Below are 23,296 nucleotides of genomic sequence, written 5' to 3'. Positions count from 1 at the left end.
CGATTTTGGCTATCTCTTCTATAGAGATAGCCAAAATTGACTTGCCTGCACAATCTATTTTTTCTTTCGATGCCGACCGCGCAGGACCGCGCATCGGCATCGAATCGGGATCGCAAGGTGACTGTCACCTTGCGATCTGCACTAACTTTTCTTCCGATTTTGACTATATAGTCAGAATCGGAAGAAAAAATCTCACCGTGTGTACACACCTTTAGGGCCATTACTTCTAATCTCCCTGCTGCTTTTGACACTGTTAACCAATCTTCTCATACAAACACTACAATCCCCAAATCTTCACGACATAGCCCTTTCTTGGTTCTCATCATACCTATCTAATTACTCTTTCAGTGTCCGCTTCTCTGAATCCACCTCCTCTTCGCTACCTCTATCAGTTTTTCTCAATCTATACCACTTTTTTTTTTTTTAAACGAATCAGCTTTTTCGGATTACAGTATCATCTGTACGCAGATGATACTCAAATCTATCTTATCTATCTATCTATCTATCTTATCTATCTATCTATCATCCCTACATTTGTCACCATCTGTATTGGTCCGAGTCACTTAATGCCTGTCTGCCATTTCATCTTGGATGTCATCTTCCCTCCTCAAACTTAATATTTACAAAACAGAAATAATTATATTTCCACCGACCAATAGTAGTTACCAACCGGATATCTCTATCACTGTTGAGAACTTGACAACCAATCCTACCCTACAAACTCGCTGCCTAGGTATCATCCTTGACTCTGAACTGTCCTTTGTTCCCTACATTCATCTCTCTCAAAATCATGTTACAAACCAATCATAACCAAAATATGACCATACCTTACACAAGACACTGCAAAAACTGTAATCCATGTTCTCATTATCTCCTGCACTGATTATTTCAATAGCCTTCTTACTGGTTTTACCAAAAAGAGACTCACCACTACAATCCATTCTAAAATCAGCTGCGAGGCCAGTCTTCCTCGCAAGACCTTCATCGTCTATGGATCTACTCTTGTCAGTCTCTCCACTGGTTACCTGTATTCTACCGTATTCAATATAAAATACTTTTACTCACACAAAGTCATTAACCAAACTACATCAACGTACATCTCTTCACTTAAAATATCTCCCAACCAAACCTTTTCGTTCTTCACAAGATCTACGTCTTTCATCCACACTTATTACTCATTCCCAAGCACGATTGCAGGACTTTCTTCTGCTGCACCCACTCTGTGGAATGCTCTCTCATGCACAAAAGACTCTGCTCTAGTTTCTAAACCTTCAAGCGTTATCTGAAAACTCACCTCTTCGGTCAAGCTTATCAAATTACGGAACTACCCACATAAACTTTATAAACTTTCCTATCCAACTGCATCCCCATTGTACAGTCCAAACATATACACACATGTTTTCGCCTTCTTAATTTCCCATCCTACTGATCCAAGGCCAACACTGCTGTGTTACCATATCATACAGCCCACCAAGAACCTCTGCAATCTGGTGGACCATTATGCAATGACTAACACCTACCCTTGTGTATCAATGCCTATAGCTTGTAAGCATGCGAGCAGGGTCATTCAACCTCTATGACTGTTATTACCCAGTTTTGTTTTATTACTGTTGTTTCATTTTGTAAAGTGCAACGGAATTTGCTTGCTGTATAAAAAAACTTCATAAATAATAATAAATAAATTGTGAATCAATATTACTTTGGTCTATTTTTAACTCACCAAAATTCACCATCCTCCATTTTAAGTCTCAGATCTCTCTCTGATGGATCCACAGAATTCCACTCATTTGAACTAGAAAGAGATGTGACTGCGTTTAGAATAGGCCATTTGGTTATAGGGCCTACTTCAGATATGATCGCAGCAGCAAATTTGTTCGCTAAGGGGCAAAACCATGTGCACTGCAGGGGGGGCAGATATAACATGTGCATTGAGAGTTAGATTTGGGTGGGGTCTGTTCAAACTGAAATTTAAATTGCAGTGTATAAATAAAGCAGCAAGTGTTTACCCTGCACAGAAACAAATATAATCCAACCAAATCTAAGGGTGTGTACACACGGTGAGATCCTTGCTATGCCCGATTTTCACTTGCGATTTCCCTTGAACTCCCCGGAGCCCAGCACCACCGATTTTGACTAACTTTTCTTGAGATATGGACTATGTGTGCTTACGATTTTGGCTTATATGAGATTTTGGCTTATGTAAAAGTCATTGACATGTGAGATGAACTAGATAGTACACCGATCTAGCAAGGATTGACTTGCCTGCAGAGTCTATCTTTTCTTGCGATGCCGACCTGGCGGGCCCGCGCATCGGGATTGAATCGGGATCGCAAGGTGACTTTCACCTTGCGATCTGCACTAACTTTTCTTGCGATTTTGACTATATAGTCAAAATCGAAAGAAAATATCTCACCGTGTGTACACACCCTAACTCTCTCTGCAAATGTTACATCTGCCCCCCTTGCACTGCACATTGTTTTGCCCATTAGCTAACAAATTTGCTTCTGTGATCAGATCTGAATTACCCCCATAGCCTGTGAAAAAGTCAGTATCTATATATAAAATGCATGATATATTTGTGATGCATCTTACTTATCACTCCAGGCACCAGTCCATTCTACCTCGCCCCAAGGGTTCCTCATTCTAATTAGTTTTGTGCTCTGACCTCTGTAGTTGACCTACAGTATAACACAAGACTATAAACAAGTTGTAATGGAAATACAGTGTGCAAACTTTTGTACCATACAAAAACAAGAATTAGTTTTGCAGTGTAAGAAAGAAAACAGGGTTGGACAAAGAATATTTAGAAAGGAATTCCCTACAAAATGGTTGGGTGTATGAGTTTCACATGGTCTTCTCTCCGTAAAATAGTTAAATTTGCTTGTAAACTATTCAGTTCCATAAATCAGGTCTCTTCCTAATCATTAAATTAGACAGTCTGACTACATGCAAAAACAACCAAGAAGGAAAGCTGACACCTCTAGGAGGAAGGTGGTGACAAGCTGGCCTAGTTAAGGGATAGGTGGCAAGCCGGCCTTGTTATTACGGTATTGGGGGCAAGCCGGCCTCGTCAGGGGATAGGGGGCAAGCCGGCCTCGCCAGGGGATAGGGGGCAAGCCGGCCTCGCCAGGGGATAGGGGGCAAAAACGGTTGGTCAAAGAATATTAAGAAAGGTTTTCCTTACTACATGGTTGGGGGTATGGGTTTCACATGGTCTTCTCACTGTGAAATAGTTTAATTTGCCTGTAACCAATTCAGTGCCATAAATCAGGTCTCATCCTAATCATTAAATTAGGCAGCCTGTCTATAAGCAAAAAGAATTGAGAAGAAAAGTAGATATCTCTAGGAGGAAGGTGGTGGCAAGCCGGCCTCGCCAGGGGACAGGTGGCCAGCCGGCCTCGCCAGGGGACAGGCGGCCAGCCGGCCTCGCCAGGGGACAGGCGGCCAGCCGGCCTCGCCAGGGGACAGGCAGCAAGCCAGCCTCGCCAGGTGACAGGCGGAAAGCCAGCCTCGCTAAAGGATAGGCGGCAAGCCGGCCTCGCTAAAGGATAGGCGGCAAGCCGGCCTCGCTAAAGGATAGGCGCCCTTTCTAGATGTCTCTAAATGCAATTTTTAAGTGGAATAAATGAAAATTACAACATACTACCAAACTTTTCACAAATATATTTATTCTCCACACTAGCTCCATTGTTACCTCTTTGGCGCCAGTTACGGAATAAGCATGGCCTTTGACCAGTTTCTTGAACGTTACAGCTTCCATGTCAGTTGCACTAGTGATCTAAAATAAAGAAGAAAAAATGAGGAACAAGATAAGTAAATGAGCATGAAATGAACACACATAGGCAAAGAATTATAAACAAAACAAGACATAGAAAGAACAGGTAATGAACAGTAAGGTAAAGAAGAACTATAATGGTGGAGATTAGAAAAGAGAAACATGCTAACAGCTAGGGCTGTTTGCTATCCAGGATAATCAGTCCCATATAGAATTAGTCATTGATATTTAAAACAGGGACTATAGACAAGCGTTAAAGTGAAATTATTTTCTACATAAAGGAAAACAAATTGAACAATTGACAGGAAAGTGGGAAGATAGATCACAATAATAGATCATACTTGCCTATTTGTGAAGTCTCCTTTCCAGGAGAAGCCCAGGTAGGAGACAGTGCTTGCACTTTGGGGGAGGGACCGGGCTGTTACTAGGCCCTGCCCCTAAAATAAGGCAATTCACAGGACTACGGGTAGAGGGCTGAGCTAAATGACATAAAATCACGTCATTTAGTCCTGACCTCACCATACAGCGCATCAATTACATGCATAATCTCCTCATCTTGCCGTCCGCACTAGGAAGCGGATAGGATGCGGCTGATGCGGCCACTCTTTAGAGGGGTTCAGGGGGCTACCAAAAAACTCGGGAGTCTCCTGCAACTTGCAGGAGAGTAGGTATGTGTGATATCATAATCATCATAACTTAATTAACACAGGGATATAGTTTAGCAAATTACTTCAGCATTATCTATCTGAGCTGTGATTAGTGGTGACCATATGTAACCAAACAGAACCATCATAGGGCTCAGACATACAAGTACTTTGGGTGTTGCATCCAGTGCTCACATATGGAAAAGATCATAGTTTCGCAACTCCATTCCCCAGGGACCTGTAACAATGCATGTTTTACAGATCTCCTAAATACCACAAGTGAAGTAATTAGCACCGCCTGTGGGGATGTAATCACGTTACCAGCAGTCGGGATCCCGGCGGTCAGAATACTGATGCTGGAATCCTGACCGCTAGAAACGCCGACAGTTGGCATGCCGACTTACTGGGACTATTTCCACTCGTGGGTGTCCACGACACCCATAGAGTGGGAATAGAACCTGTGGGGAGCGCAGCGAGACCACAAGGGGCTTCGTTCCACTCCCCCACCGGCATTCTGATGCCCGGGATCCAGTCATCGGTATGCTGCCGGCTGGGATCCCGGCCACCGGGATCCCAACCCCACCTGTGGATCTTTTCAAATGTGTCGGTCAGTAATAAATACACCTGTGCACCAACTAGAATATGTGGAATACATGCACTATTAGAGGGCCTGGGTAACTGGAGTTGGGACATAACACCAGTTATTCACTGTTCAGATAACATACATGCTATAGAAAATCAAAGAGACAGCAGAAATGGAGCAGCGGAAAACTTCCATAGAAAATGTAAATGAGAGAAAAGAGTAAGAGGAGAGATTATTTGCTGGCCACAGAATACAGATGATCCCAAGGACTCACTCACATCAATAGAGCAACCCATAAGGGAACCCCTCTCCAAAGCCTTTAAAATTATGGTATAAAGGTCTGCAGGAGGTTTCTTCAGCTCGTACCACTCCGTAACGCCTCCTGTAAAGTCTTCAAAACCTTCTGAGGTACTTCCTCCAGACAGAGCCTCATAACTCCCATTAGCTCTGCAGAGATTGCACATAGACAAGAAAAGTTGGCTCAGTAAAGTTCAATGTGACGACAGATATGGATTTCATGATATTACAGAAGTTTCACAGAGGATGGGCCATGTTGGTAGGTGTTTGCACAGGGAGGAATCTAGAATTAATAAGGGTATTTGTTTGTATATTGGATTAGCAGGGCTCATACTTAGCATAGGCCTTTTCCAGCAGCGCACTCCAGAATTCATTCCCTGCAGCTGAGTGCACAAAAACAAGTTTCCCATCTTTAACTGGGAGCAAGTCATCCACAACGACATCTACCCACTCGCCATACTGCCAAAGCTGTAAACACAAAGATTTCCGCAGGTGAAGACGGTCATTCTTTATATAATATGATGAATCAGCTGTTTATACACAATAATGGCCTACTGATTATGATGGTAAATATATTTAGCATAAAGATGATGACCTTGCACTTTTGGGGAGATCGGTGAGAGGATTTTTTTCCCCCTTTATCTTTTTTTTAAATGTAATTTAACAGTCAAAGCACAACTATTTCATTAGTTTTAATAGTTAAGAATAGTAAATACCCAAGCAATATGGGATATTTTCACTGGTTGATTTGATAAAGTCCTAAGGGACACTCCAGCAGGCCTTGGAGCCAGATCCTGCCAGGCAAGGGGTGAAACAAGGCAGGTGTCATAGAAGAGTGTGCCGACCTCTGATTTTAGTAGCCCAACACACAATCCTCTGACCCCGATTCCCAGTCTCACATGATTTAGGGAAAGTGTTCCTGTGTGTCTGAAAGCACCGGCATAATGTAAGGAGAATGGGTAATGTGGGGCACACTAGAGAAAAGCTGGCGGGCAGGGGGGAATGTCATGGAAAAGCTTGTGGCCAGAAGTGCAAGTGATGGCATAGCTGATGGGCAGGGGTGGCATTTGATTAAAAAAAACTAAAACCTGGTGGGTATGTAAGAGTATGATTAAACTAAAACTATTAGTGGTGATTATTCTGCACATAAAATGTTTATTTTAGGGTTAGTTTAAAATGTGCACAACAAAAACTAGGTGAGGAAAGTACAATCCCTTTTGTTCTTCAAAAAACAGACTTTAGAGAAAGAGTTCAAATATATATTAAGCAGATCAATGAAGAGCTCTCTCAGTAATAAGATAAATAAAATCACTTTTCATATTTATTTGACTTTAACTATCTTGAACATCAAAAACTACTGGCTACTGCATACATACATATACACATACATACATACATACATACACTATGTGTAATTGCAGTAAATGTGCTGTACTATGGTTGAGTATATAAGATGAGCGTTGCAGATCCCGGTAAAGGGGTATGTACTAAGCAGTAATAAAAGTGGAGAAGTGAGCATGTGGAGCAGTTGCCCATGGCAACCAATCAGCTGCTCTGTATAGTTTTATAGTAGGGTAATTCCATGATTATGTCAACCAGAACATCTTTTCCTGAACGTGGCCACAATTAATCTTGTAGTGAAAATTTCTATTCTCTGAAGTTAATATTTTGTAAAACCAAAGATGATAAACACCTGTTTTTCATAAATCATAAGTTAGCAGCATTGTTTATTCAAGATGGCAGTCTGTGGAAAGCTGTGGTGACTGTGTGCCTTATTTGACAACTGTTTACAGGTATGTAATTGTCCTTATATAAACATAATTTTGGAGATAACTAATAATAAGTCTTATAGATGCTGGTAATATATATATTTTTGTATATTTTCAAGATGTTAGCTTTGATAATGATGTAGTTTGACAGATTTAAATGGTTTTTGCAAGTATTTTGGAACATGTCGTGTCTGTCACAATTCCTATGTCGTGTTGTTCACAGGAATGATGTTTAATAAAATATTTACAAATACTTGAAATTTCTTATCTTCTTTACCCAACCAAGCCAACAACTCTATCATTCTCAGTGTTAAGTCATGGAACTGTAGGTTTCATATTTTGGAATATTTGGAAGGAAGTAATAATCATCCTGAATTTGTGCTCCCGTTCAGTGCCGTGTCTGTCACATAATATTTGTACCTGTATAATTCTGATAATTACAGAATTAAACTTCCCTGTTACTTTAACAGTTAACTGAATGATTATAGTTTATAACTAGCATAGTTTGCAGAACTTATGATATTTATTAATGAAAAAAATAATCATCATTATTCTTGCAGTGAATCATTTGTCGTGTCTGTCACAAATGGAATTGCCCAGTATGCAAATTCTAAATGTTACGTCAATTCTGATTGGTTGCCATGGGCAACTTCTCCACTGGCTCACTTCTCCACTGTTTTCACTGCTTAGTACATCTACCCCAAAGTGAGGTTAATTCACCCTTTTGCGCTGAAAGACTAGCAAATCCCAGTCATTGTCAGAAACCTGATTCATCTATGCACTCAGTTGTGTCACCACTGGTCAGACGGGTGCATGCGGTACACGTATTTCTTCCACATGCTCCCTTTCTGTATTACAACTGTGTCTTAGTTTAGGTTACCACCATATATCCTCCAAATCCAATAACCCAAGATATTACAAAATACATTTCCAGCCACTTTATTCAAACCAGTTAACTGTGATAATAACAGTAGTGAGTGTATTTCTGTAACACATTTTTCCTAATATGACTCAAAGCACTTTGAATTATTGTAAAAGGTGAGGCAGCTATTTTGGGTACATATACATATATACACACAACACATTTTTTACAAAAGCCAATTAACCTATTAGTATGAATAAATGGGGGTGATACAGTGCAGCACAGGGCATTTGTTCCTGTGTATGTTGAGGTTGTGAGTGAAAATAGGTTCTATCAATTAAACTCCTCACAAATTGTAAACCTAAATTTGCCTTTATTGAAGTAGACATAATGCTCAGATTACAATATGCCAAAATAAAAAATAAAAAGTGTAGAATAACTGCCTGGGTACCTGTAAGTCCACGGTGTGTCCCGACATAGTAAGAATCCACAGGATAGTGGACAAGACTTTACATCAGCTAACAGGACACTGGAACAGTTAAGTAGGCAGTGCGGACACCATCCTCTCAGGACACCTACCCTTGTCATCTAGACCCCCACTCTGTGGTCACTCTATACCGCTCCACAGGCATCAATAAGAACATTGCCCTTAGCTGCCTATTAGACAGACACAAGTTGACACACCGTGGACTTACATGTACCAAGGCAGTTATTCTACACCTTTTTATCATACTGTAATCGGAGCATTGTGTCTACCTAAAAAGACAAATTTAGGTTCCAACTTCCAGATATAGAAGCACCATCCACCCCCTTAGCCCTGAAGTGAGCGCAATATTCACTATAAATTAATCTACTATGTTTTGGACTTTGTGGGGAAGTACCGTGGGTAAATACGGAAACATGGGAAGAACATATGTACAAACCAAGACCTTAGCTTAAAGCTAACCACTGAACCACTGTGCTGTCCCAATAGGAGATATAGGGGTGATATATGAAGCCGTGAAGATAGTGGAGAAGTGGTTTGGTGGAAAAGATGCCCACGGCAACCATCTTCAACCTTTTTTTTTAGAATAGACATGATAATTGCTACTTCAAAGCAGATTGGTTGGTATGGGAAACTTCTCCACTGGTCCACTTCAACATGTTTTCATTGCTTGACACATCAACACCTCAGTTGGAAACCAAGTGATAGATGTATATTGATGGCTAGTTAGTAATATTCGCACCCAGCCCATGTCGGTTAGCAAATATAACCCTGACAAAGACAGAATCACGCAGGACCACATGATTGCTAAGGAGGGAGGAGCATGATAAAGCTGTAGGATATTTACAATATTAATGTGGTCATGGGAGAAGTATTTTATCTACGTACCTCAGCCTTCATGCCCTAAACGTACCAGTCCCGTCATGGCTGATTATAAACAAGGCTGACCATTGTTAGTTGTTAACAATACAACACATCTTAAGTTCTATCAGTGTATAGGGAACTGTTATGTAACAAGATTCTATTTTTATATTACATTTACTGTTATGTTAAGCGATACTGCACAACATTCTAAAACTCTGGGCTCAAACATATGGCGAGTGTCTGTATTCCCATTACTGGGTGAATGACAGGAACAGGTGCGTGCCCCTAGGTGTAGATGTATGAAGCAGTGATAAGAGTGGAAAAGTGTGCCATGGCAACCAATCAGCTTTGAAGTAACATTGATTAAGTGCATTCTATAAAAAATAAACGTAGCAGCTGATTGGTTTCCATGGTACACTTTTCCAGTCTTATCACTGCTTCATACATCTACCCCTAATCCTGGAAGTAATAATACATGTTACCTGGAAATGGAAGACTCCTGCATAATTCTCCTGGAAGCTCTGGCCATGGGGAACCACACGATGGAGAATAGTGTCGTTTAGCGTGAGAGAAGCAATGGCAGCGAGGAGCCAACAGTCACCTGACCAGGATGAGAAAATTGTGAAAATGACACTTTCAAATCTCAAAATTGAGTCTAACGAGAGAGACAAGGTGGAAGTGATTGTGAGTTGCGCGCTATGTTGGACACTGTTAAGCGATTTTCTTTACTGTGCATGTGTCTATGAGTCCCAATTGTGCTCTTACAGTCATAGAAGCATTTTTAGAAGTGCATTGAACATGTACTGTGCATTTCTGGGTGGTGACAGGAATGTGACAATTCAGACGCACAGAGATGTTTCGTCTTATGGAAGTGCTGCAGACGTGTCGCTGAAGTGGCTGCGTACACATTCTGACGCACAATTGTACTTTTACTAGCAACAGCATATAGTCACAGACTCCAATACGGGAAAAGGAGCTAAAGCAGTCGTAGCAGCATGTGACTCATAATCAGCCCCAATGTGCAGTGAATGTGATTTAAACCAAAGAGGAAGAGGAAGAGGAAGAATGCGCAGACAGTGTAAATTGCAGTAATCACAGACAGAGAGAAGACATGAGAGAATATGGCTGGTAGCCCACAAGTACACAACACAACTGTACATTCTACTAATGGGTCTATTTACTAAGCCTTGGATGGAGATAAAGTCGCTGGAGCCCTGTACACTGATATCTCTGCGCCCCCTTATGACCTGAAAGCTTGATCCAGCCAGCAATTGTTAAATATGATCCCTATTTCTCACCCCAGTGTTTTTTACAGAAATGGTGTAGCATTCAGTGCAAGATGATTAATATTAATGACCGGTTAATCAGACAAGTGTAATAAAAAAACAAAACAAAAAAAAAAACATGGCACTGCCCTGCCAAAGGACTCTGACTCACCAGAGTCACCACCGAATCAATCCTGGTTGTCTTGTGCTCACCCCCCCCCCCCCCCCCCCCCCCAGCAGTCTGTCAGGTTGCTCTCTTTCGTTTCAACTGTTGCCGCCTGAGAGCCTGTGTTCCTCAAAGGACGGAAGCCGCCACAGCACTGCGGCAGTAGCCAGGGAAGGGCATGTCGGCGGCATGTAGCGACGCGCCGGACGTCATACTGCATGTGACGTTGAGGTCAGAGGCTCAGAGTGGGGCTGCTGGAAGCCGGGGATTACATTACGCCGCTGGACTATTCTATATGGGGCCGGCGCGGCGCCATCCTACATAAAATAAATACAAGTGTGCAGAATAAAAAGCATTTTCCTGCTGCTGGTGCCCTCCACAACTTGGGGCCCCTCAAAGCCTTGGGGTCCGGTACTGGGGTACCCTTTGTACGCACCTGTCACCAGCCTGGCACCAGCCAATCAGCTCCTAACTGCCATGCCACAGGCTGAGTTTGAAAAATGACAGATAGGAGCCGATTGGCTGGTACTTTATCTCAATCCAAGGCTTTGTAAATAGACCCCTTTGTCTGCAATAGTGGAGTGACTCTATAGGATACAGAGCAGTAAGGATGTGATAATACTGAACATCAATGTTTTATTGGAGAACATAAGATCTGTGTTGAAGAAAATAAGAAGCTAATAAGAATGTAAGGTTGAGCTATTACGAAATGTAGGGGTCAGACACTGAAAACCAGAGAAATGTGGAAATCATTGCTACATAGCTGCATTGTGATAAGTACAAACAAAATAGGAATTGCTTTTCAGCTTGTGTACTTTAAATAGATCCATTACATAGACCCTACATAAGGCAAAGGGCTATATGTAACAGGGTGCCATTCCAGTGACCCGGCGTGATCTCAGCACTTATCGCAGAAAGTACGCCTTTTCATGAAAATTGCATCCTATTACATATAACACAATGGGGTATATTTACTAAAGTGCTGGTTTTCAGAAGTGGAGATGTTGCCCACAGCAACCAATCAGATTCTACGTAACATTTATCTTACATCTTCTAGAAAATAGCTAGAATCTAATTGGTTGCTATTGGAAACATCTCCAATTCTAAAAACCCACACTTCAGTAAATATGAGGAAGGGGCAGATTTAACAGTTAGTGATATTCTTATTGCTTGCCATGAATGATAAATTGGACTCCTGCCAATCAGCTCATAACTGTCATTTTTCAAACACATAACCGTTAGGAGCTGATTGGCTGGAGCTCTCAAGGCCCGTACACACTGGTCGATATATCGGCCGTTCTCCTGAACGGCCGATATATCGCGGGACCGTCGGCCAGTGTGTACGGCCAATACGTCTGTGAACTCCGTCGTTCACAGACGTATCGCGTCGGCCCAGCAGCACAGCCGACGGCCAATATATCTTCCGATATATTGGCACATCGCTGTGTGTGTACGGGGCGGTCGGCCGACCGCCCGTACACATACTGCGGCAGCCGGCGGTGATTGACACTCCCGCCCAGTTCATGACGTCAGTCCCCGACGGATCGGGCAGTGTGTATGCTGAACACACTGCTCGATCCGTCCATAGATATATCTGCAGATCAATTGATCTGCAGATATATCTATTAGTGTGTACCCACCTTAAGAAAACATAGGAATGAATTTTGCTGAAATACTGCAGATATTCTGGAATTATAGGTTTATAAGAGGCAAATCTATCCATTCTTCCTAATTTCTAGATATAAAAAACGGTGGAATTTATCAATATCTATATGCCAGATATGTGCGGCGGGATGTAATAAAGTCCGACCTCGCCAGAGGTGCGGGATGATGGACGACCTGTTTTTTCAAAGGGGCAATCACTTACAAGGCATGGTTTTGCCTTGTAAATGTTTGCCCCTTTAAAAAAATGCCCAAGTTCAGCCGGCATAACACACCTCCGGCAATCGCGGACTCCAATACATCCCTCCGGTGGAATGGACAGGGCTCAGTAAAAGATTAGTGTTTTATAGCCAGTGAAACACATCATCAAGGATCTGTCCACTTCATAAAAGACAGTAGCGAGATCTGGGACTTCACTGCTCTCTCCTGACTTCCCTAATTTCAAAAGGAAAAATTAATAAAACAAGGTGATTACTTCTTTAATAAGGGGTTAGTCTTTCTCAAATAACCAAGCGGTTGTAGTATATTGGGGCCTGTTGTGCATTCAGTAAGAGGTCATTAATCAATTGGATTTACCAACTTGCCTGGACATGAGTGGCAAGTTTTTATCACATGCACATATTTGCAGACATTATTGACCGCCTTAACAAACTGGATCTCCTACTAAGAAATAATTTCATGAGGATCCAGAGAAGAAGGTTTGGTAAGAAGAGAAAAAGGTGCAACACAAGTGTAATTGTAGACAAAGGGGAACATTTACTAAGCAGTGATAAGAGCAGAGAAGTGAGCCAGTGGAGAAGTTGCCCCTGGCAACCAATCAGCAGCTCTGTATACTTTTATAGTATGCAAATTATAGAGGTTACTTCACTGCTGATTGGTTGCCATAGGCAATTTCTCCACTAGCTCACTTCTCCGCTCTTATCACTGCTTAGTAAATGTCCCTCTAAATGTAGTAACAGAGATAGGGTTCAAATCAGATAAAATAAAAAAAAATTGTATCCAGTAATGAGGAACATGTGAAAATAGGAAGAATAGGGGTTTAAACAAAGGGCAAAAAGTGGCACAACTGTAAGACAAACTATATAGCCATTCTCTAGAAACAGCTCTTGTATTTATGATCTAACACCCACATGTAAATTAGAAGATGTAAATTATATAGAATACAGAGCACGAAGGTCAGAGAGAGTGAAGTACATTACAGTGCTATAAATGTTTCTGTACCATGAGATAATGAAGTGTAACACAACATGCTGCATAATGGGAGCACTACTCTCACACAGGAACACAGACACGCCTTAGCTAAAGAGCAGTGACTCAGAGAAGAGAAATGCAAGACAGGAGGGAGTGACGCCTGAGGGAATCCCTGTGTCACACACCCAAAATAAAACTACACATTGCATTGCCATCCTATAACACCCACACACATCACACCCTGGAACGCCCCCTGTGCTCTATTGCCCAAACAATAGCTACAATACAATAGATTAGTGAGAGGTACCCCAAACTGGTATTTGTAACACTGACAGCGACCGATACTACCGAGACATAGGCACATTTTGTAGTATACACCTGATGCTTCCTTAATGTGAGAACATTTTACTTACACAGCGTATATTCCTGTAACAAGACAGCCTTCCTATGGAAAGAGTCCGCGAGTACTTCTTACCAATCACTGTGTAACCCTTATTTGCATTGGTGTGTTATTGCAGGGTGTCCTTCCAGTTATTGCGCTTACTGTAAGTCAGCCACCCGGCTGTAGTCCCCACCTGTCTGCTGAAGTAGATAAACAGAGGTGCCGCCATATCCTAGATAACACGATCTTCACCTGCGCTCTCCAATGCATGCTCTGCCTTGAACTTCAACTTGTCTCACAGGGGAGATGAATCAATCCTACTAAAGGGGAGAGGTGAAAATGTTGCCAAAATCAGCTTCTAGCTATAGTTTTATAGAACATGGGGTAGGCAACCTGGGGCACCCACGGCTGCTGTAGAAATACACATACCAGCATGCCCCGCCACAGACTTAGCATACCCTAATAGAAAAACTATGGCAGGGCTTGCTAGGATATGTAGTTCTACAGAAGCTGCGTTGCAAGGGGTTGCTTAACACCTGTTATAGAACGTACTAAATAAAAGATAGCTAAAAGCTAATTATTTGCAAAGGACAAATTCCCCACTTGTCCTCATTAGAAGGTTTCATACATCTTCCCTGTATCTAGGAAATGGGAAACTCATCAAGTTTCTTTCTCTCTCTCTCAAATTCTGGATGGAGACAGGTTAATCTCCCTTTGAGCTCAGAACATCATCATTCTTGTTCTGCTACTGATTACATAACACGTCACTTGCCTTGTTCAGCTGCGGGACTAATGTCTCCTCCACACACACTGCCACTACCTAGGGGGGATATAGCTGCATCGCCTTTTCCCCAGTCACAATGAATACAGCCACTGCACTACTCTGCTGCATGCTCCCACTAACTGCAGATGAAGCAGCGCAGACAGTGCAGTGTTGCCTCAGTTGTTCCCAGGAACCAATTATGCTCGTACTCAGACAAAGCAGGGAGATATATCAAACCTTGCAAAGAGATAAAGCACTCCCCGAGGCAATGGAGACATCTACCCTAAAGGGGCACCTGCAGGTGGTCCATAGCAGGATCCAAGTGTGACCGCTGCTCTTCCAACAGAGCTCTGTGGCACACCCGCTGCTGCTGAATGAATTGGCTGTCCCAGGAGCCCTGTTATCACCTGCAATAGGGGATAGTACGGCTTCCAACAGGTAATGCTCAGCCTGCACTGCAGCAAGCGAAGGTACCCCCGCCGCTGCTGCTGGACAGTGAGAGGAGTCCTGCCATTGAACGCTGATTCTGTATGCTGCAGAGAGTCTGACTGTGACCCATCGGCCGTTGCCACACAGTGTAGCTGGAGCCCTGCCAATTCACTGTATGTATATATATATATATATATATATATATATATATATATATATATATATATATATATATATATATATATATATATAAAAAATCCAAATATACCATGGCGGCACTCAAACGGGACTTATACAGCAAATGAAAAAGGAAGAGACAAAGCTCTTATCCGTAGTTAACGTTTCAGTTTTTATAACTTTCGTCGTGTGTATATATATATATATATATATATATATATATATATATATATATAAAATAAACAATAGTAGAGACTCGGCACTCCTCATCAAAAGTGCAAACAGCTCACTGGGTGCCATCAACGTTGACCTTTCATTCAAATAGATACATCTCTGGAAGGAGCGGCACTCTATGAATTCTTCAGAGAATGACCACACAGACAAGCATCACACACACACACACACACACACACACACACACACACACACACACACACACACACACACACACACACACACACACACATTATTTTTCACCCCAATTTTTTTTTTTGAGGGAGGGTATGGGGGGCAAGACTCAAACTTACCTCCTGGCGACTAGGATGAACTTATGCCCGTCGCCCCACTGTTTGCTGCTGTCATATATAATCAATAGCAGTTATTAACATACCGTTGAATCTGCTTCCTGATGCACAAAGTACCGATGTTCAGTACTTTGTGCATGTACAGGACCCATTCTGCATGGGTGCGCAAACAGGTCCTGCGATGTAGGAAACACCGGCATTAGACTGTTCGTGATTGACAGTCTGATGCCATTTTGAGTGTTGGGAGGTAGCAGCGACAGCCTCTGTTTGTGAAAATGGCGGCGTGTCGCCGCCGTTTAGTGGGAGTGAAGAGGCCAGGATCTCCGTGGTTGGACGGAGATTTCCTGGCCTCTATGCCGGGTGTTTTTTTCCCATGGGTACTGCAAGCTGCCCGATGGTGAGTCAATGATCCAATAACACGGATCCCTACTGCAGCAGGAGGCATCTACTTGTAATAGATGCCTCCTACTGCTTTAACATATAGGGGGTGATTCAGACCTGATCGCTGGGCTGCTAATTATGCTGTCCTGCGTTCAGATAGTCGCTGCCCCCAGGGGGAGTGTAAATTCGCCGTGCAAGTGTGTGATCCCATGTGTACACCGAGTTGCAAAAAACCACTGTGTGCAGTCTCTGCGCAGCCCAGGACTTCCTCCTACACTGCAATCACATCAGGCTGATCGGGGCCGGAGCGGACGTCAGACACCCTCCCTGAAAATGATTGGGTATGCCTGTGTTTTTCGGACACTCCCAGTAAATGGTTAGTTACCACACACACAAGTGGCCTCTTCCTGTCAATCACCTTGCGAACGCCCGTGCGATTGGATTTTTCGCACCATCCTGACGCTGACTATGTCCTTTGTTGTTGACCGGCGTGCGTGCGCATTGCAGTGCATACGCAGTTAGTACCTGATCGCCCGCTGTGTGAAAACACACAGCAGCGATCAGGTATGAATCCGGCCCACAGAGCGATAGCTACTCTGTCCACATCTGAAATAGACCCAATGTACTCAAACATTCCTCCCAACTGTCCAGAATTTGTCAGAACCATCCTGAGCCGCGGACCTCAAGTGGGATGGAGTGTATGTGTAAATGGGCAGAGTTTCACTCAAAAGTGGGGATGATCTGGATGTATGGGGCGAGTATTGAGCAGAATACGGGTGGTACTTATTTGTAATGATTCTGCATGTCTCAATGTTGGTAGTGGTTTTTACTGGCACTTTGTTTCCATTTGCCTTATTATATAAACCCAAACATAAGCATTGTAGAAAATTGCCCATATAATTTCCAGGGACTATCCCAGGCTTTCAGCGTTGTCTTTACAACTGTCCCTTTTTTCAATACTGATCACCAACACCTGCACTATAAAAATGTTGTATGTTAGATGTAAATCTATATTTATATTTGCGGACATTACAAGTTAATATGTATTGGCAAGGGTTATTTAAAAGAAATCTCAGTCACCTGGACACAGACTCTGATAACAACCCGTTCCAGCTATCAGTAAGAAATTAAGTAATCGCATACGTGATCACTGTTACTTACAGATTTCGGAGCTGGCCGACCCATTGGGCCAGATGCGGCTGCCCAGCTACACATGCCCATTCCGAAAATAAAGAGATAGACATTGGAATCTCCTCCCATTCATGGAGAGGGATTGCAAAATCCTTATCCAACAGGGCTGCTACACTGAAGGTAACAGGCTAGCGCATGCAAGGCTACGTTTCTCGGGTCTTGGTATACAGAAAAAAAAGGGTCCAGTCTGAGTCACTGAACACGGGTTTCAAGCAGTGTCACAGCAGCTTGAAACACCTCTGTTGGCGCTTGGAGATGACATCATCTACAAATGCCAGTGATCCGACTTTCCATAGGCTTGTGAGTTTACACTAACCCGTCACCCAGGACCTTCCTGGGTTGGATTCTGGTTAACTTTCGAGGACCGATTTCCACTTAGCTGTGACCCGGGTCAACCCGGAATATTGCGGCAGTGTAAAAGGGGTACGAGTCCCAGAAATTACAGTGTACACATAAACAAAACACAACCGCTGCACTTGTCATGCATAATCCTTCCCCCAATCAATAGCCTATCACAGGAAGAAGAACCTATCACACACTGTGTGACAGATCATCAGCTTATATTTTTCTCATTCAAAACAACAATACAAAATGAAACATAAAACTAATTATATCAAAATATAATTTAACACTGTGGCAATTGAAATATTACTTTTTTAGGTCAAAATGTATTTAATTAATAACGCACTTCAGAATATTCAACTATATGGATGTTATATCATGAGAAATATGATTGTCACACAACTCCAAGGTCATTTATAACCATGTTATATTACACAGCAGAAGGTGCATTAATGCTTTCCTATTACACACAAACACCTAAGTCATTTTCCACATGCAAAACCAAACTTGTGATTATTTCCCCACTTACCCAGAGCCCCTTGGCAAATGTCGGTTCTTGTGGCGCCATCTACAATAAATTGGGGATTGGAGACAATTTGCTGTAAAGACAAAAAAAAGAGGGAGAGAAAGAGAAAATGAGGAAGACATAATTAGAATATGATAAATATGTGGATTCCATAAATACAGTAGAATATTACTTTATCAGTGACAATATAATATTGTATCCTGATACTTTTTTATTCTAGGATATTCTCCACCATTAAAGAGTAAAACATATTGATAATCAGCACATAAATCATCAGTATGTTTATAAAGTGGCATATATACTGTATGGCGAGCACTACTGCCTGGCCAGTAATGATCCTTAGTCAACAGGGCCCTCTCCCCTCATGTGCTTTCCCCTCTTACATATTTCTACTCCATACCCCCTGCAACAGCACCTAACCCTCTGATTCTGCTAACCTGATGATCATTTCAATGTCCAGGTCCCCTAATGCATCAATGTTTATATACCATGTACATGTCCTATATTGTCTTGTACTGTAAGTCGCTGTTTTCTCTTACTTTGTTAGGGTAGGGCCACACATAGCTGCCAAGCGGGACCCGCTTGGCCAGAAGGAGACTGCAGGCGCCCATACAGAAGCAGCAGTCCCGCCGCCGCCGGATCCAACCGCAGCATGTTGCGGTTGAGCCGGATGGCAGGACGGGATTTCAAGGTGAACACTTACATTTCAATGGCTGTGCCACACTGTGTTCTATTGAAATCCCGCGTGTCACTGGCCGGATCCTGTTCTGCGGGATCCCGCAGAACAGGATCCGTGTGCACACAAAACCCCCCTCCCGGCCAAGCGGGTCCCGTTCACTAAACAAATAAATAAATGATAATAATAAACGCACCAACAGGGTAAAATGTGATCTGGTTATACATTGACAAAGTGCTCACAGATCTGTATGCACAATACTCACCTTGTGCCACTAGATAGGCCAGTGCATGGGCTGCTCCTATGGCTTACTTACACAAGTTTGTCTTTTAACTAGCAGAAATACATACACTAATCTACTTAAACCAAATAACAAAACAAAAATAAAACAAACCATTTTAAAACACTGTTTTAGAGGTAAAACAAACAGGCTCTATACTTGCATTTCTTCAGGCAATAAAACAGCTTTAACCATTCATGATATATAACTATTAACTGCAACAGAAGACGTGTTCTCTCAGGGTTGTTCTCACGCACAACTTCTGACACAGTTTAGCATGAAAATAAACTGTTTCCTAGCCCAAAGTCATAGTACTTCACAGTGCTGGAGGCAACTTACAGGGAATCATGCCATACCAGAAACCCAACACTCGTACAAATGTTCATCTGAACACATTAGTTTGGGTATAACAGGCACTTGGTAGTGCAAACAGCTGGCGTTTCTTGCATATTTATCAAATAGTATTTGTGGGATATTCTCTGAAAACAGCCTTGTACAGGGGATCTTAAGTATGTACCAGTAAGGAACGATATCTGCATATGTGCTGCAGTTCTTCCACCTCAGATAGCTTTCTGGAATTTAGTCCCAGCTGCTAATGGTATCTGAAGATGGCGTTAGCCCGTTGCAGTGTATGGGCTATATTTTGGTTGAGTAATGGATCCTCAATTTACTTCCAACTCTACATTAACCCCTGTGTGTCATATAGTAATGTGACACAATTGTATTGGACCAAGAGAACAAACAGCAGCGACGTTCCAGGCTCAGGGAGCTCATACTGGCCACAATGAGGTCTCTTTGGGATGTCCTACAGAGAGGTGAATGCGGTTCAGGCTAACAGCTCATGTCATTCTGAAGGTTGTGCAGCGCGACCTTGAGCCTCCCATATTATTAATATTCCCGAGTTATTAATAAATGTGAAATTCCCATTATGCTATTCAAACACAATATTAATATAGGGCCTTATTCAGAGTTGGACGCAGCTGCTTATTTGCATGCATCGGCCGCATCCGTAGGTCCTGCGAACGTGCAGCAGCCATAGTGCGCGTGCGCGACCCTTCACCATGGGAGGTGATTGACAAGCGATGGGCATCCAGGGGCAGCGGCGTGGTGTTGGGGGCGGGCAAGGTAGATTGGGAAACGCAGGCGGGTTATGACTGTTTTCAGGGCCGGCCTATGACGTAGCCTGCGTTTCCTGCGTATGGAAACATGGCGATGGTGCCCCTGCCTACGCAGCCAGGCTGCACAGGCAGTGGTCAACCTCTATTCGAGGTGCTTGCAATTAAATTGCGAAAGCATGCTGGGGTGGTGCAACACATGCTGGGCAGCCCACAGCATGTGAGTATATGGATGTAGTACTACATTTTAGATGGTGTATAAGCATAGGCCTGACGCATTCCTAGGCCTGATGTACAAATGCAGAGTGCAGTTTTATTCTGATATACAATAACAATTTGCTGCAATAGCTTTGTACCACACAGTTGTATGCAGCTCTAAATGACACTATCCTATTTATATATATATATTGCAATGTTTAAATGTGATTTATCAACTATATTGTGGATTAGAATTTTGTATTTTTTTTTTAAATTGCTATATTAGTAATTCCAGGCATTAAAACATGTGCATCAAATTTTGCAAAAGCAAGAACATCAGCATGGTAGCACCACAGACGCGCCTTGATTTATTGCAGGCAATTATAATATGCTTACCATTAATTAATTATGTAACAGTAGGTATGAGAAATACTACAAAGTCTGTGACAATTAGCTTCTATGTTACTACCTTGCTGGGAGAAAAATACTAATATGTAATTACAGGTTGAGTATCCAATATCCAAATATCCGAAATACGGAATATTCCGAAATACGGACTTTTTTGTGTGAGAGTGAGATAGTGAAGCCTTTATTTTCTGATTGCTCAATGTACACAAACTTTGTTTAATACACCAAGTTATTAAAAATATTGTATTAAATGACCTTCAGGCTGTGTGTATAAGGTGTATAAGAAACATAAATGAATTGTGTGAATGTAGACACACTTTGTTTAATGCACAAAGTTATAAAAAATATTGGCTAAAATTACCCTCAGGCTGTGTGTATAAGGTGTATATGTGACATAAATGCATTCTGTGCTTAGATTTAGGTCCCATCACCATGATATCTCATTATGGTATGCAATTATTCCAAAATACAGAAAAATCCCATATCCAAAATACCTCTGGTCCCAAGCATTTTGGATAAGGGATACTCAACCTGTATTACATGTTTGTATCACTTCTATGTATCACTTCAATATGGAGCAGAGATGTTTGCAATATGGATATGAAGGGTTGAGTATGGTATACTGACGTCGGGACCCCGGCCAACAGAATGCTGGCGGGGGCGATGGCGATCGAAACAAAGCCCCTTGTGGGCTCGCTGCGCTCACCATGCTGCGGGCTCGGTGGCTCGCTGCACTTGCTACAGGTTCTATTCCCACTCTAAGGGTGTTGTGGACACCCACGAGTGGGAATAGCCCCTGTAATTTGGCATTCCTGCTGTCGGCATTTCTAGTGGTCGGGATTCCGGCGTCGGTGTCCGGACCGCTGGCAACGTGACTACATCCCGATATCAAGACCATTTACAGCATGAAAATTAGATTTTGTTTCTGTAGTTCCTCTCATTACCATGCAGAGTAAATCTAGGAGCACAGCACACCTGAATGATATGAGGTATGACTATGAGCCATATTTTTCCCCCGACAGCTGAAACGATTCCCAGACCATGCAATACTACATACTACACTTACTCGTCCTATAGTAATGAAAAATGTCCCTAAACCTAATTGAGGTGATGTTTTTACACAGTTTATCTGATGTTTCTCTCTGTACACACTGCATCTGCTGCACAGTAACGGCCCACTAGGACCAAGTGTTGTGTGGCACTACTGATGATGGGCAGGAGCGGATTTAGGGGTGAAGGCGGCCCAGGCATAGTAACACCTCACCCCCCTTGCCCAATTTTATAATTTCATTGATTGGTTAAAAGCTCTCACTTGACGATAGCCAATTTAATAGAATAATAAAAGAGCCACAATGACATTAATTTTTAATTGCTGTATATATTCATATTTACTACGTATCACAGCTTACAGAGGCAGTGTGTGCATGTCCTACACATTTACATTCCAATCAAGATGGTATATGGTACAGTACAGCGGATATATTTTGCAGTTACCGGTACGTTTCAGGCTGCATGTACCAACACAAGCATCTAAGTGCCGCCCTTAGGCACGTGCCTAATGGGAAATTTGCCACGGATGATGAGAGCCAATCTGTTGGGTTTGTACACACGGTGCAGTAATTGGCTAATTGGCCCAATTACTGCAAGCGTGTAGCGATAATAAGTCTCACAAAAAGTTACAATTGAGTCGTAGCTAAAGCTAGGTACACACTGTCCGATTTTTTTGGTCATCCCAACAATCGGGGCAATTTTTTCAGGAACTCAAAGGAACCAATATCTGAGCTAAACACTACTAGATGTTTTCTTTTTTAATGGCATTCATTTTTATTACGATTTTTCATAGACAACAATAACAGGAAAGCAAAAAGGGGAGTAGGAAACAAAAGAAAAAAATGGCTGGGTAAAGAGGGTAACAAGATAAATATCAATAGAAAAAGATTTTGCATATGTCCGCCTACAAGCAGGGTGGTGTAGCCACAGAAAAAAATTGGGATATATGGTTAGATTACATTACCAAGAATGCACAATATTAGGAGATTGAGGCCAAAATTTTCTGTCTTTGTAGACTGATTTGATTATTGAGGGGGGTTGGGTATGGAATGCCGGTGCTTGGGATGCTGGTGGTCAGAAGACCGACAGCAGTATCCCAATGTGCAGAATCCCGACACCTGCTAGGTAAGTATTATAACCTTCTCCCCCTAACCCTCCATACGTGCAGCCTAACCCTAACACCCCCCCCCTCTTCATGTCTAAGCCTAACCCTTCCCCCACAGCCTAACCCTTCTGTACCCAGTTAGTGCCTAAGCCTCCCTTTATAGTGCATACCCCCCACCGCACAGCCT

General features: G+C 42.5%; 1 protein-coding gene across 1 annotated transcript in view; it reads right to left on the bottom strand.

Moving 5' to 3' along the window:
- CAPN1 (calpain 1) overlaps positions 1–23,296 on the bottom strand; it is a 105,938-nt gene that overhangs the window by 61,436 nt on the left and 21,206 nt on the right. Inside the window, exons 3-9 of the mRNA XM_063944855.1 lie at positions 18,281–18,350; positions 9,761–9,879; positions 5,634–5,767; positions 5,281–5,449; positions 3,695–3,778; positions 2,593–2,678; positions 1,721–1,792 (exon numbers count right to left, since the gene is read on the bottom strand). Coding sequence (XP_063800925.1) covers positions 1,721–1,792; positions 2,593–2,678; positions 3,695–3,778; positions 5,281–5,449; positions 5,634–5,767; positions 9,761–9,879; positions 18,281–18,350 — 734 coding nt within the window. The remainder of the gene's footprint in view (positions 1–1,720; positions 1,793–2,592; positions 2,679–3,694; positions 3,779–5,280; positions 5,450–5,633; positions 5,768–9,760; positions 9,880–18,280; positions 18,351–23,296) is intronic.

This window comes from Pseudophryne corroboree, chromosome 11 (assembly GCF_028390025.1).
Source record: "Pseudophryne corroboree isolate aPseCor3 chromosome 11, aPseCor3.hap2, whole genome shotgun sequence".
NCBI classification, from domain to species: domain Eukaryota; kingdom Metazoa; phylum Chordata; class Amphibia; order Anura; family Myobatrachidae; genus Pseudophryne; species Pseudophryne corroboree.
The sequence above is the reverse complement of the archived record's forward strand: the minus strand, read 5'-3'. Positions and strand labels throughout refer to the sequence as shown.